This window comes from Leptonychotes weddellii, chromosome 4 (genome assembly GCF_054177405.1).
Source record: "Leptonychotes weddellii isolate Sample4059 chromosome 4, ASM5417740v2, whole genome shotgun sequence".
Lineage (NCBI taxonomy): Eukaryota > Metazoa > Chordata > Mammalia > Carnivora > Phocidae > Leptonychotes > Leptonychotes weddellii.
The window spans coordinates 87,953,836-87,967,452 of record NC_138372.1 but is presented as its reverse complement, the minus strand read 5'-3'; the positions used below and the strand labels follow the sequence as shown (position 1 = coordinate 87,967,452).

General features: G+C 52.7%; 1 protein-coding gene across 5 annotated transcripts in view; it reads left to right on the top strand.

The window, feature by feature from the left end:
- Positions 1-451: 451 nt before the first annotated feature.
- SYT6 (synaptotagmin 6) overlaps positions 452-13,617 on the top strand; it is a 57,720-nt gene continuing 44,554 nt past the window's right edge. For 3 of the 5 annotated variants that reach the window (XR_014144103.1, XR_014144102.1, XM_081815713.1), the window contains exons 1-3: positions 582-651; positions 11,283-11,548; positions 13,044-13,602. Coding sequence is in view for 2 of the 5 variants with exons in the window: in XM_081815713.1 (XP_081671839.1) it covers positions 11,292-11,548; positions 13,044-13,602 (816 nt within the window). In the remaining 3 variants the exon portion in view is untranslated. Of the gene's footprint in view, positions 652-11,181; positions 11,549-13,043; positions 13,603-13,617 lie in introns of those variants that run through there. The other 2 variants (XM_081815714.1, XR_014144104.1) reach the window with 2 other exon arrangements.

The window sequence follows — 13,617 nt, the reverse complement described above, 5'->3', positions numbered from 1 at the left end:
GTTCATCTATTTCGTTGCCACTTGTGTGGAATGTGGCAATTTACCCAGTGTTTTCACGAACACTATCTTTATATTCCCAGGCAGCCTGTGAAACACTCGTAATCATTACACCCCTTTTACAGAGTGGGGAATTGAGGCTCAGAGAGGCCCAAGGTCACACCAGGCAGTGAATGTGGAGTCAGATCCCAGGCCCTTTCCTGGGCCTTGCACCCTCCGGGGTGCTGGACAACCGGGCTCCCCCTGCCTCGAACCTGCCGGGACTCAGGCCTGTCCCTGGGTGTAGAGGGGGCGGCCGTGAGGCGCCAGACTTGCCAGCTGCCGCGGGATGCCACGTGAGGGGCGGAGACCCTGCGGGGAAGCGATTAAAAGCTGAACGGAGCCGCAGGGGGCCGCTGCGGGGAGGGTCTTCTTGGGGCCGCCTCGCCCCGCCCCAGTCCGGCGGCGGTACGGGTTCGGGCGGCTGCTTGAAGCGCCGGGGTGTCCCGGGCATGAGTGGGGTGTGGGGGACCGGGGGGCCTCGGTGCCAGGCGGCGCTCGCGCTCCTGGCCTCGCTGTGCCGGGCCCGGCCGCCCCCTCTCGGGTTGGACGTGGAGACTTGTCGGAGCTTCGAGCTACAGCCCCCAGAGAGGAGTCCGAGCGCGGCCGACTCAGGTAACGGGAAATCCGAGGCCCCCTCTCTTCCTGGATTCTCGCCCTGGCCGTCCTCCCTCCCAGAGCCCCGGCCCCGGGAGCCCCAGAACCTAGACAGAGAACTCCAGCTCAGGATCCTGGGTTCGGAACCAGCCCCAGCCAGTACCCTGTTCCATCGCCCGCAGGGCAAGCGGAGAGACGTGAAAGGAACCTGGGAGGCAGAGAATCCCCGAGCCCCCTCCCGTGTGACTCTTCGGGGATCTCGTTCAAAGCCGCGCTCCCGGGGTGCAGCGCCCCACGGGGGCCTCAGTTTCCCTAGCGTCTCTCCGCTCACCCTGCGGGCAATCTGTCAGGGAAGGGGTCTGTGGAGCGACCTAGGAGACCAGGGACACCCCGGCGGAGGAAGTAATTCGTTTCTTGGGGGTGTCGAGGTCCCAAGGTCCGTCTGTCGGTCTGCGCGTCCGTTTGTCTGTTCTCTCGGGGACCGCGGTCCGAGCCCCTTGGTCTCGGGGAGAAACTTGGGTCTGCGGGCGGCACGAGGTCTTTGTGTCCGAGCGTCTCTCCGGCTGCGAGTGGCTCTCTGCGTCTCCGCCGGGGGGCGGGGGGCGGGGTGGGGGAGGGTGTCTCGGCATCCCCCCCCCACACCCGCCCCTATAACTCGCTCCCTCGGTCCCTCTCTGACTCACTCGGACTCGGGGCCGGTGCGCGACTGAGCCGGTGCCTCTCGCCGACTTTGCCAAGCGGGCGCCTCCTGCCCGAACGGCGCGGACTGTGCGCCGGACGCAGCCCCGGCGGCCGCCGAGCCCAGGCGGGAGCCCGAGCCGAGGCGAGCTCGCCGGAGCCGGTGAGTCGGGAGCCCGAGCCCCGCAGGGCCCGGGCCCGGCGCGCAGCGGCGGCGTCTCTCGGGAGTCGCGACAGCGGCAATGGCGTGTCGCGCCCTGGCGGCGGGAGCCGCGGGAGGGTAGGCGGCCCGCCGGCCCGGGTATTTACTTGCCGCACCAGCGCCGTGCGGCCACGCTCGCCCGCTGCAGCCGGGCTTCTTTGTCAGGATGCCGACGTCTGGAGGGTCCTGGGAGAGAGGGAGCACCCGGTCGCCTTCCCTCCGGGGGGGAGGGGCGGGGGGGCAGTGCGAAGCCTCGAGAGGATGCGGCGTGGGGGTGGGGAGATCCTGCAGGGACCAAGGCGCCGGGGTTCCTTTGGCTCCGCAGACACCGCCCCTCCTCGTCCCCCGACCCTGACCCCGGTGGCGCTGGGCCTCGGGGAAGGCGAGGCTCGCCCCTGTGGGTCCGCACCAACGGCGCGGGAAAGGGAGGAAGGGGCTACGAGAGGCGGGAATTTCTTCTCCACGCGCGTCTCCAGGGATCAGAAGCCGGGGACTGGAGCGGCGGTTCCTGGAGCAGGTACAGCTGGGGTAAGCTCCCCAGAGACCGCAGGTTCCAGGGCCCTGTTTTTTCACTTGAGGTTAAAGGTCACAACCGTTGGTAAGGTCCTAGGTTAGGAACCGGGCCGCTGGCGGGGGGAGGGCGGGGCGGCGCAGAGGAATAGAAGGAAGATAGGGGGCCAAGGGGAGAATTGTGTGTGTGAGGGGATTGTGTCCAGTCTTGCGGGAGTGGAGCGCACCTCAGCCTTGCGTGGGTTGTAGGGGGCGCTGCTCTCTCGCCTGCACTCTCTCTGGCCCGGGCAATGTTTGATCAATGGGTTGATTACTGCAGCAGAAGGGACTGAGGTGAGACCTAAAGAAGGACTTTCAGAGGGTGGTACAGTGAGGGATGTTGGAGAGGTTGATTCTCCCTCTTGAAGAATCTCGGAATAAAGTAGGTCCAGCAAGTGTTCTTAGATTTTGGTTCTCAGGTGCCCTCATCTACTGCACCATCCCTCTCCTCATATCCCCCAGACACACAATTTTCCCCAAGTTAGGGAGTCTTTTCCTGCCTGCCTGCCTACCCAGCTTCCTTCCATCCTTACCTCCAACAATTCATTTCCAGTGGGGGCCTTAATGCTGGTCCTGACTTCTCAAACCCTAAAGGGGATAGTTCAAGGTGAGAACACACCTGTCGAGTTCCACCTGGGATGGAGGTTGCCCTCCTCCCCCATCTGTCCAGAGGAGAAATGCTGCATGCTGCGGAGGGTGTATGTGTGCCTGGAACATTCTGATACAGGGAGGCACTGGGGTTCCGACTCCAGAGGGAAACCCCATAGTCTGGAATGACAGGTACCTGGTGGCCAGGCTGAGGGTGAGAGAAGGTTGAGGAACGAGAGTAAGCAGGCTCAGATGAATCAGTGTGCCTTCCCTGCAGGCTGCTTGAGCTTGACTTGTCAGTCCTGGGGGACTTGAACTTTGGCTGCTGAGTCACAAGCCTCAGGAAGCCCCTGGGGGCCAAGCTAGGGGGCTGAAAGAGAGGAGGTGGCAGAAGGAGACCCTTAATCACAGCAAAAGAAAGAAAGTGGTTGAGAGTGGCTTTGCGAGCTTGGGGTTTAAGTAAGCACAAGTCTGGGGAGATGCTGTGCAGTTCAGGACCAGGCCCCCAGGTAGCCTAAGTCCTAGCCTACTCCCTATATCCCAGAGCCACTGCCAGATTCTCCTGGCAGAGAAATGCTGGATCTTTTCATTTGTATTTTCACGAAAAATGCAAGTGACTAGAGCATGCCCAGTTCTCTTTACCTCTGTATGTTTCCCCCTGCCTTCCTCCTACTGAAAGTCTCTAGCTCACAGGATTTCTAGTAACACCCTGAGATTCAACAATTGAGATTTGGACTCTACTATCATTTACTGGGACCCTCCTATATGCCATGGTCTGTGCCAGGAATTGCACAGGAAACCTTAATCAGATCTCCTTAGCTTTCCTGACTTGAAACACCTCTACACAAACTGTCCCAGATAGAAACAAGTTCCGTTTTTCTTTAAACATTCTGAAGGCGAAGGGTCTGTTTTCCTCTTTAATGTACAATCCACCCCCCACCTGCCTACCCCAGCAAGTGGACACTGACAGGCAGTTCTCTTCCTTCTTCATGCCATTTGCCTTGTGGAGATGAATGAATTTGCTCCATAGGCCAAATGCAGAGTGTTGGGTGTGGGTAGGAGGGTTTTGGGTTTGAGATAGCAAGCAGAGATTCAGAGGTGTTCCAAAAAAATTCAGGAACTGATAGAGGACCCTGAGCTGCCCTGCCCCTGCCACGCTGGCAGCAGGAATGGTTATTCTTGGTCTTACGTGTGGCCATGAGATGTATGTCCTGTTGGTTTACTTCTCTACTGACTCTGGAGATGTTCTGTGATTCAGTCACCTGCTTTTGAAGTTAGCCTTTGGCAGCACAGGTAAGATTTTTCCTGCTTGTGATGGCAAGTTAAATGCATAGCATTTCACCAAAACCACAAACATTCCTGTTTCTATAACTAAATAATCAGTTACTCCCTCACTCCTTGCCGGAAGGAAGAAATTCTGCAAATTTTGCCTTCTTTGAGGAAAGGTGCAATTACGATCCTTTAGAACGTACATCCTTTAGACGATGTTCTGACTTTATGGTGTGTCTTCAACTTTAAGATTCTAGAACTAGGGTAAAGTATCTAGGAGCTGTATAGTGCTTGGATTTACAGTTCTAGAAGTTTTCTTCTACCCTTGTCTGTGGGAACTTTAAGAGTGGAACGGTAGATCATCCCCTCCAGGCTCTGTACAGAGAAGACATGTTCTAACTGTTCTGTTACTCTGTCCACAGAGTTGGAGGTATAACATGTGGCTGCAGAAAATTAGGACTAAGACTGAGACATCTGGACCCAGCCAGGTTTCTTTAGGATCTGTGTAAGGCTGTCTGGAGTGGGAAAAAAAAAAAACAGGGTAAGAGAAAGTCCTGCCCAAGCTAGGTGGCACCCTTGCGGGTCCTGCTTAGGAAAAGAGGTCTCTGAGCACCAGAGGACTGAACCAGCCACACTTAGGAATTTTCATCTGAGGGGGCATTGAAAGTGGAGGTGAGCAAGATACCCTGCTGTGGACGCTCTAGGTATACAACATTGTCTCATCTCCCCCTTCTCTCTATTGCCGATCTGTTTTTCTTGCTCATGTGGGCCCGGACAGACCTCTCCTCTCAGTCCTTGCAGGGGTAAACAGGAAGGGGGCGTGTAGAGGGACAGAATCTTTCTGGCTCTCTGTCTGCTCCTCTCCACCATCACCCCAGCCTTGATGTCCACATCTCAGAGGGGCCCCAAGCCCTGACTAATCGGCCATAAACGTACAGTTACCATCTGCCAAAATAATAATACTAATAATTGCTAAATTAATGCCAATGCTCTGTTAGCTACAGCACTCCACATTAGTCTCCGATTTATCTCTGAATCCCCTAATGATGGTGGAAGCTGGTGCCCAGTCATAAAGCCGGTGCGGCCATAATTAGCCCAGCATTGTCTCTCCTCATCGAAGCTTTTCAGGGGCATTAATTCCTTCTCTGTTTGGACTCTGCTAATTATCCCCATCGGTAGTTCAGCCTGGATCTCTGAAAGAAGGAATGGAAGCAAAGGCTCTCTGCTCCCCCTCCCCCAACTCTGAATTTTAATTACACCAGCTTCTCCTAATAAATTTACAAGCCATGGCAGAGTTTATTATTAATGGACCACGTCTGTAAGGCTTGGAACAGAATAGCCCTGTTCCCCCAACACATGCATGCATGTGCACACACACACACACACACATGCACGCACACATACTCGCACTCTCAGGTATTTCTCAGGGACATGTATCTCTGGACAAGGCATTTCCAGGGGCCACTGAGGTTATTGGCCTGGTGCCTGGTGGGTAACCTGCAGTGTCTATACTTTCTAGAGAAGAAAGAGATGGGGGATGAGGAGGTTGGTCATAATTCTAGTCTCCAGGTTTCTATCCAGGTACAGAGGATCAGGCCAAATAGTAGAGGATGTGTCCCACACTCTCCTGATTATAACAAAGAAATGCCTCCCCAGCTTCTTGTCCAGCTTCCCACTCAGCCCCCAGTGCCCTCAGGGGCCTGGCTCAGAAGCTCTGACTTTGGCATCAGAAGTCCCAGGTTTAAATCCCAGCTCCTCTGCGCAATGCAATGTATCCTTGAAGAAGTTACTTAGTTAACATCTCTAAACTGAGTTAATTTATCTTTGAGAGTTGCGTACTCATTTCTTTAGGAAGTGGTAAAGATTAAAGGAAATAATGTAAGGGGCATGGTGCTGACCATGTAGAAAGAAATAACAAATAATATTACCGGTATTAATATGAATGGTTCTGCCCAGAGTCTTTTCCCCTCCCAGACTTGGCACTGTGCCTCTGCATTTCTTGCTGTCTGATCTCTGGGTTGTGCTTGTCTGTGTCTCTGTTCTGTGTCTGAATGAGGGCTCCTCAGCCCAGGCGGCCCCTGCTCCGTACAGGCGGGCACGTAAACCATTTCCGAGGGTCTACCAGCAGCCCCAGGCCCTGAAGCCAGCGTTCTCCAGCTTTGGGCGAAGCAGAGAAAATGGTCCTTTCTTTTCACTTCCTCTCCCCAGTTTATCTTTTCAGGTACAATCTATTAGCAAAAATGCCTGTTACTGTTACAGAATGGATTTTCCTGACATGGAAACCTATTAGAAAAATGGGAACAATAGCAGGTGATAAGAGCTGCTGATGAATCCTAACACTCTGGGTGGGGATAAGGGGAGGGGGCGCCAGGGCTCTGTCTTTGGAGAAAGGAGTGTCAGTGTGGAGAGATAAGAAAGCCCTGGGTTGCTAATTAATAACCCAGCATTTTCCAGGGAGAGAGGGAGGCCAGGAGCCATTACCCCTGCCAGACAGTTTCACTGAAGGTGATGAGCGGTTCCTGCCCTTGTGGGCCTGAGGTCTCTTGGCTGCCTTGCCCCATGGTCTGATGTCCCCCTTCCCTGTCTCAGAGGGCCCAGTTTTGGGTCCATTCTGTATTATTTGCCATCAAAAAAAGCAACACATGAAGAAAAATAGCTTACATTTGGGGAGCACTTACCACGTACCAGGAACTATGCCCAAAGTCTTAGTTCATTTAATATTCATAATGACTCCATAAAGTAGGAATCCTTAGAATCCCCAACAAATCAAAGAGGAAACCAAAGTCTGGAGAATGTTAAGTAACTTGCTCAAGGTCACACAATTAGAAATGTGGATGGATGCGCTCTGTGGTCATTCTGGTGCTGGTGCTCACCTGAGCTACCCGCCCAGGATCTGAACACGAAGTGAAGTCTATGTCCCCCGCCAGGGGTAGAAGCCACATGCCCCTGCGCAATGCCAGGTCACTGGGTGTGTATCCAAAGCATGGCTGCACAGCTCTTTGCTCTCCCAGAGGCTGCTGGGTAATTGACCAATATGATTTCCCAAACCGGGTGCCCATGGAATATTGGATTCTTCTGACACGTGAATAAAGATGTTTCACACCTAATGTTGAGTAATGGACTAGACTTCTTTCTTCCAAATTTCCAAGAGAACTTTGCAAAACCATAGCATGTTCTCTCAATTGTTGATTTTTCTTTCATGATTTTCTTTTCACTCCTTTGGAGCTCATGCCTGTTCACCAGATGGCTGGTGATGGTAACAACGAAACTGGATGAGTAGCAAGCAAATGAGTATTGACAGAAAAACTCGGAGATGAGAGATCTTTAATATAGTACATATTATGTCTTGACATGTAGCTATATATAAAATACTTACATTTTTTCTGCTAGTAAGGTCATTCCTCATTTGTAATGACAAAGTTAAAGCTCTCTCTGTTAGTGTTCGTGGCTTGCAGATGTTCTGCCAATGAAACTTTTCCAAATGAGGGGATATTCAAAACTAGACTAGGCAGAACTAAGTGATTCTAATAGAAACAGCTAATATTTATCTTATTTTTTACTACATTCCAGGCACTGTCCTGGCACTTTTGATCTCACTGAAACCTCACAATGACCCTAGAAGGTAGATACTATTATTATACCCATATCACAGATGAGGAAACTGAGGCTTGAGAGATTAAGTAGCTTGCCAAAGTCACACAGTTTAAAGTCAGTGGAGATGAACATTGAAGGAGCCCAGTCTGACCCCAGGGCACTGATTCTTTCTCTCCAGGCTGAGGAGGAAATAAAGAAGGAAGAAGAGAGGGAGGAAGAACACAAAGATTTGGGAAGGGCTTTCTCCCTTACCAGAGGGTTGCCTCTCTCTTGCCACGAAGCTAGTGCATGATAGCAGTATGAAATATGAAGAGTACTGGATCAGGACGCAAAAGGCGGCTGAGTTGCCCATCAAAATTCTATCTACCTCATAGTGTCGAGGTTCAAACAAGACGAGTGGGAAAAAGGCTTTGAGGGCGACTCATGCACCTGTGATTTAGAAAAGGGCAACGTGTCCTGGTCGGTTGGTCCCAGCAGGCCTGAGGTAGGAAGGCACACATCGTAGCTGATCTAGCAGAGCCCTGAGACCATACAGGAGCCTATCCTTCCCAGCCTCAGTGGACGTTTAACCACGCTATGCGGGCTGGCTGCGTTCAAGGCTGCATATAGTGATTTTACAGGGGCTAAATCCTGTACAGTCACCTTTGCCCTGGCCTAATTCTGCTCTTTACCAGCCTTGCTCACTGCCTTGCGTTCCCCAGTGGGGGTGAATCCACTCAGCAACAGGACCCAAATCTCTGTGTAATGCCTGTGGGAGAGATGTCCTGGAAAGGGATTCTCCAGGCAGAGGAAGGGCCACTTGGTCTTACATAACCAGTATTGAGCGCTGAGTGCTGATTCCCAATAATCCATACCTCTGCCTGCCTTAATCTCAGCTCTGAGGGAACGACAGCGGGGGGCCGGTGGGGGGGCACGTGCACAAGCATTCAAAATAGCAGCCACAGCAAGGAAAACTGATTCCCTCCACCCGCCCCCTCCCCCACCTCTCTTTTCATTTATGAATTCAGTTTTTTGTCAGGCTGAACATTTAAATGCACTCTATGCTCTCTGGATTCCCCCCGTTTCTCCCCCTTCCTCATTAAAATTCTAATTATTACCACAGCAAGTAAGATGTATGATCAAAGGAAAGCAAAGCCTTAGAAATACCTTTTTGTTTTAAGGTGACTCATATTGTAGAGAATGCATCCAGAACAGCTGTAACCGAGAGCAGATGTGAAGGGTCTAGAGATGGCTGGATACTTAGAATAAGGACTATCTGTGGTAGCTTTCCTCGTGAACCCCAGGGCTATAAGGGCCTACAGAAACAGTCTCCAAACCATTTAGATAATGAACTCGTAACAGCACAAATTATTTGATTTAATGCCTCCAATATATATCTGTTCCCATGTTACATACACATGTGGGTTGTATCTCCGTTTCATGGCTTACCAGCCGTGTGACCCCGGGGAATCTCGTCCTCTGTGCCTCACCTTCATCTGCAAAATGAAAATAATAATCACACCTATCTCCCTGGAGAGTATTAAATGAGCGAATGCATAAAGAGCACTTTGTACCTTGGACCTCGTAATGTTCAAAACTTAACTAAGTCCAGAAATAAAATGCTATCATTTCTATTACTATCACCCAGTATATTGCAACTCTCATTTACTGTTTTTAAGATAATAAATAAATATGAAAGCGATCTGATATGTTTTCTCTTGTGCCCCCAGAATGCACTCATACCACACTAGAGACCTTTAGTTTAGAAGTGAACTTAGAATTGGCTTTCCAGATCCCTAGCAGTCCCTGGGTGAAGGACTAATCCCACCCAGCTCCTTTGGCCGGGGAGAAGCTCCGTTGTCTCTGTGCAGGGGCCTAGGATTGCTGTGGGTGGCTGTGATAGTTGATCCAAGCCAGGACCCTACAGCCAGGGAGTCAGAAGGCAGTGCCAGCTCCCCAGAGAAGGTAGCTGACGTTCTCACCTCCGGAAGGTTCCTCTGGACGGGAGACAGCTTTCTCTGGTGCCTGTGTGCTATGAGAGTACTCTGGATTCCCCCCAGGAGGGACTTGGCATCTCACTACTACAAGCCTAGCTTAGCCCCTGGTACCTGCAGGTGCTCAGTAAATGCTGGTTGAGAGATAATTATAGCTCTCTTATGTGCCATTCATTCATTCATTCACCTCATTCACTCATTCATTCTCATGTGCCAGTTTCTGTGCTAGGCCCTGAGTCAGACAAATATAAAAACGCAGGGTTACAATAGCCATCAGTTTAATCAGGAACAAACAGACTATAGGACAGTGGAAGGAGCCCCAGCCTGGGTGGTGGACATCTGGACCCTGGTCCGACCTGTGACCCCAGGAAGTCCCTTCTCTGGACCACTGTTCTTGTCTGCAGAAGCACAGCCTGGCTTCAGTACTTGTAGGGTCATTTCTCACCTTAAATCTGAAGATTCCTGGGACATGGGCCACGATAATCCAGAGCCTGCAAACCCACAGGCCTGCAGGGGCCACGAAGGTAATAGGGAGACTGGTGAGGACACACCCCTCCAAAGGGAGCACAGAAGTCCAGGTCCAGTTACTGAGTCATCTGGCCTCCTCCAGACTTTCCAGGAATTTGGTGTGATGATGATGGTGGTGATGGAATTTCTCAACTTTTCCATTGTCACCCTAGGCATGCAAGACTCCTCTGCGGGCTTGACCTTAGTGTACACCCCACCACGTGTGCCGTTGGTTTGGAGGCTTCTGACCTCTCAGAGGGAGAAGAGGCTTTGGGCCCTAAGGGTCATTCCAAAAGGGGTTGGGGTGGGAGATCTGCTAAATCGTTTCTTCCAGAGGGAGGCATCCCCCACAGCTCTCCTGGGATCGCAGGCATCCTGCTGGGGGGCAGGGGTGGGCTGGAGACGAGGCAGTGAGCCCCCGCCTTGAGCCAACCACAACATTCAAAAATACCAGCTTTACAGAAAAGCTCTCAACTGGCCACAGGAATGGGAAAAGCCAGCTACAAGAATCACTTGTATGTAGCTTGGAAATAAATTGTGTGGGTCCAATTCCAACTTCATCCCAGTATCTACTGAGCCTACTGCGTGCAGAGTTGAGAGTCCAGAAGGAGCCTGAGACCTAACCTCTGCCTCTCATTCACTTCAAGTCATCTCGTGACCGTTGAGCTCCCGCTCTGGGCTCCATGGGGGGTTGGGTCCGGGAAGAGATGGAGTTGGCCAAGCCTCTGGTCCCCAAGGCCACACAGCCTGTTGAGGAAGAGAGCTGTATACAAAAAAATGACTCTGCTCTAAGTCTGGCCATAGTAACAGCTCTAATAGAAATTCAAACAGCATCCAAATGTGAACGCTTCACGAATTTGCACATTTGCTTAGGCTGCTATTTAAATTACTTTCCCTTCCCGGTGCACTTGCCGACAGGCAGTCGGGGAGGCAGCCCAGGTGCTCCCCAGGCTGGCAGTGGGGGAGCGGGGTGGGAGTGGGGGGACCGGCGGAGGCTAGCGCCCGGCTGCAGACATTTCACAAAGTGGACTGCGGAGCGCCACCCCCAAAACCACCTCTCCTCTGGCGGGTAGCTTTCTCATGAGCGTTCTTTTCTCTTCTCCCGTCTTTGTCCCTTCTGTGTGCCCCCTCTGCCGACACCCTCTCCTGCTTCTGCCCACCTCTGTCTGTCTCTGTCCCTCCCTGCCTGGCTCACGCCGAGGGCAGGCACCTCTGTCAGCCTCCTCGCAGCCGTAGTGATTGTGTGTGGCGTGGCCCTGGTGGCAGTTTTTCTCTTTCTCTTTTGGAAGCTGTGCTGGATGCCCTGGAGGAGCAAGGAGGCCTCCAGTCCCGCTTCTGCTAACCCTCCCCCGGACGCCCTCCAGAGCCCGGGCTCCAGAGGCAACATGGCAGACAAGCTGAAGGACACCAACACGCTGGGCTTCCTAGAGGCGGCTGTGAAGATCAGCCACACGTCCCCAGATATCCCGGCCGAGGTGCAGATGTCAGTCAAGGAGCATATCATGCGTCACACGCGGCTGCAGCGACAGACCACAGAGCCAGCATCATCTACCAGGTGAGGGTGGACCTCTCCCTTCCCTCCCCGCCACGCCTCCACATTCTCTTACTCAAGACATTAAGAGATTCCAGCCCGTGAGGAGCAGAGGACAGAAATAATAACTCATGTCTTCTGATTGGAGAATATAACAGATGATGTGCTCCGTGGTGGGGTAACCAACCAGGAGGTGGCCTGGGGAGGGGAAAGGCCTCAGGAGAGGGGAACCTTGGAGGTGGGGCGCTGTGCTCCATGGTGTGCACTGGGATGTGCGTGGGTGGGAGGTGTTGGGTGTTTGGAGAGAAGGAGAGATTGCAGGCAGGGGGCTGAGAATATGCAAAGGCCCAGAGGCATACAAGTTCATGGTGTGTCTAGGGGTCTGCCGGTAAAGCCTTGTCAATAGCGTCGGCCGTGCATGGGATATAAGACAAGAGGTTCCTAATATTTTGAGGAATGAGGATTCCTTTATAACCTTTGACAGAGTCCCCTGAAGGACAGCAGTTGTATACATGGCATTCTTTAACGGAGAAAACCAAAAACAACTCCCACCGCATAATAACAAACAACCTACTCTAAATTCAGACACAGAAGTGGTGCATTCACTTGTATTTATTCAAACCTAGGGCTCTTGTGGGCTCCTGGGTCCCTGCAATGTCTCCCCAGGCTCCCAGGGAACCAGCCGAAGGGAAGGAGACCAGGTCTTCAGCTGGGAGTCCAGGAAGGAACGTGCTGGAGGTCACATTTTCAGAGTTTATCATATGACCTCGGGCAAGTTGCTCACCTTTCCTAGGACTCGCTTTTCCCCGACTGTAAAATAGGGCTGGTGACTCATCAGGTAGCTGTGAGGAGCCAAGGAAGGAATCCATCAGAGCTGGATTCTTTGACAATCCAGAGTTGACGATGTATCACTTAACTATACACCTGGCCCTGTTCTAAGTGCTTTTTATGTGTATGAATCCGGTTCCTCCTCACAGCAATCCTATGCAATTGCTACTTTTATTATCCTCATTTTGTAATGCAGAGAAGTTAAATAACTTGACCAAGGTCACATAGCCAGACAGTGGCAGAGCCAACATTAACCTCCGCAGTCTGGCTCCCAAGCCCAATAAATGTTTAACTACAGTGTCGGTGGTAGAGCTGGTGATGATGATGAAGGGATAGCCACAGCCAGGGGGAGAAAGGATGGTCCTTCTCCTAAGGGATCTCATGGTTTCATGGGGGAACTAGAGTCACATCTACAAGGAAAAAAACCCAGAAAGCAGGGGGGGAAATGGCAGCAAAGGCTACCATGAATTGACCTTAGTATATACCGGGCCCCATTCCAACTCCTTTCCGTAAACTTGTAATGCTCACAATCACCCGTGCACCAAGTGTGTGCAGATGGAGAGAGGGTCGGCGAGCAGGAGGAAAAGGGCCCTGCAAAGTGTAGGATAAGCCAGGGCAGCAGGGAGGTGTCGGCCTGCACACCCCACCCGCCCCCCGGGGCCCTGACCACGCTGTCCCCGACCCCCGCCAGGCACACGTCCTTCAAGCGCCACCTGCCACGGCAGATGCACGTCTCCAGCGTGGACTACGGCAACGAGCTGCCGCCGGCGGCAGAACAGCCCACCAGCATTGGCCGAATCAAGCCTGAACTCTACAAGCAGAAGTCGGTGGATGGGGACGATGCCAAGTCGGAGGCCGCCAAGAGCTGCGGGAAAATCAACTTCAGCCTGCGCTACGACTACGAGAGCGAGACCTTGATCGTGCGCATCCTGAAGGCCTTCGACCTCCCTGCCAAGGACTTCTGTGGCAGCTCTGACCCCTACGTCAAGATCTACCTCCTGCCTGATCGCAAGTGCAAGCTGCAGACCCGGGTGCACCGCAAGACGCTGAACCCCACCTTCGATGAGAATTTCCACTTCCCAGTGCCCTACGAGGAGCTGGCCGAGCGCAAGCTACATCTCAGTGTCTTCGACTTCGACCGCTTCTCCCGCCATGACATGATCGGAGAGGTCATCCTGGACAACCTCTTCGAGGCCTCCGACCTGTCCCGGGAAACCTCCATCTGGAAGGACATCCAGTATGCCACCAGTGTGAGTACAGCCTTG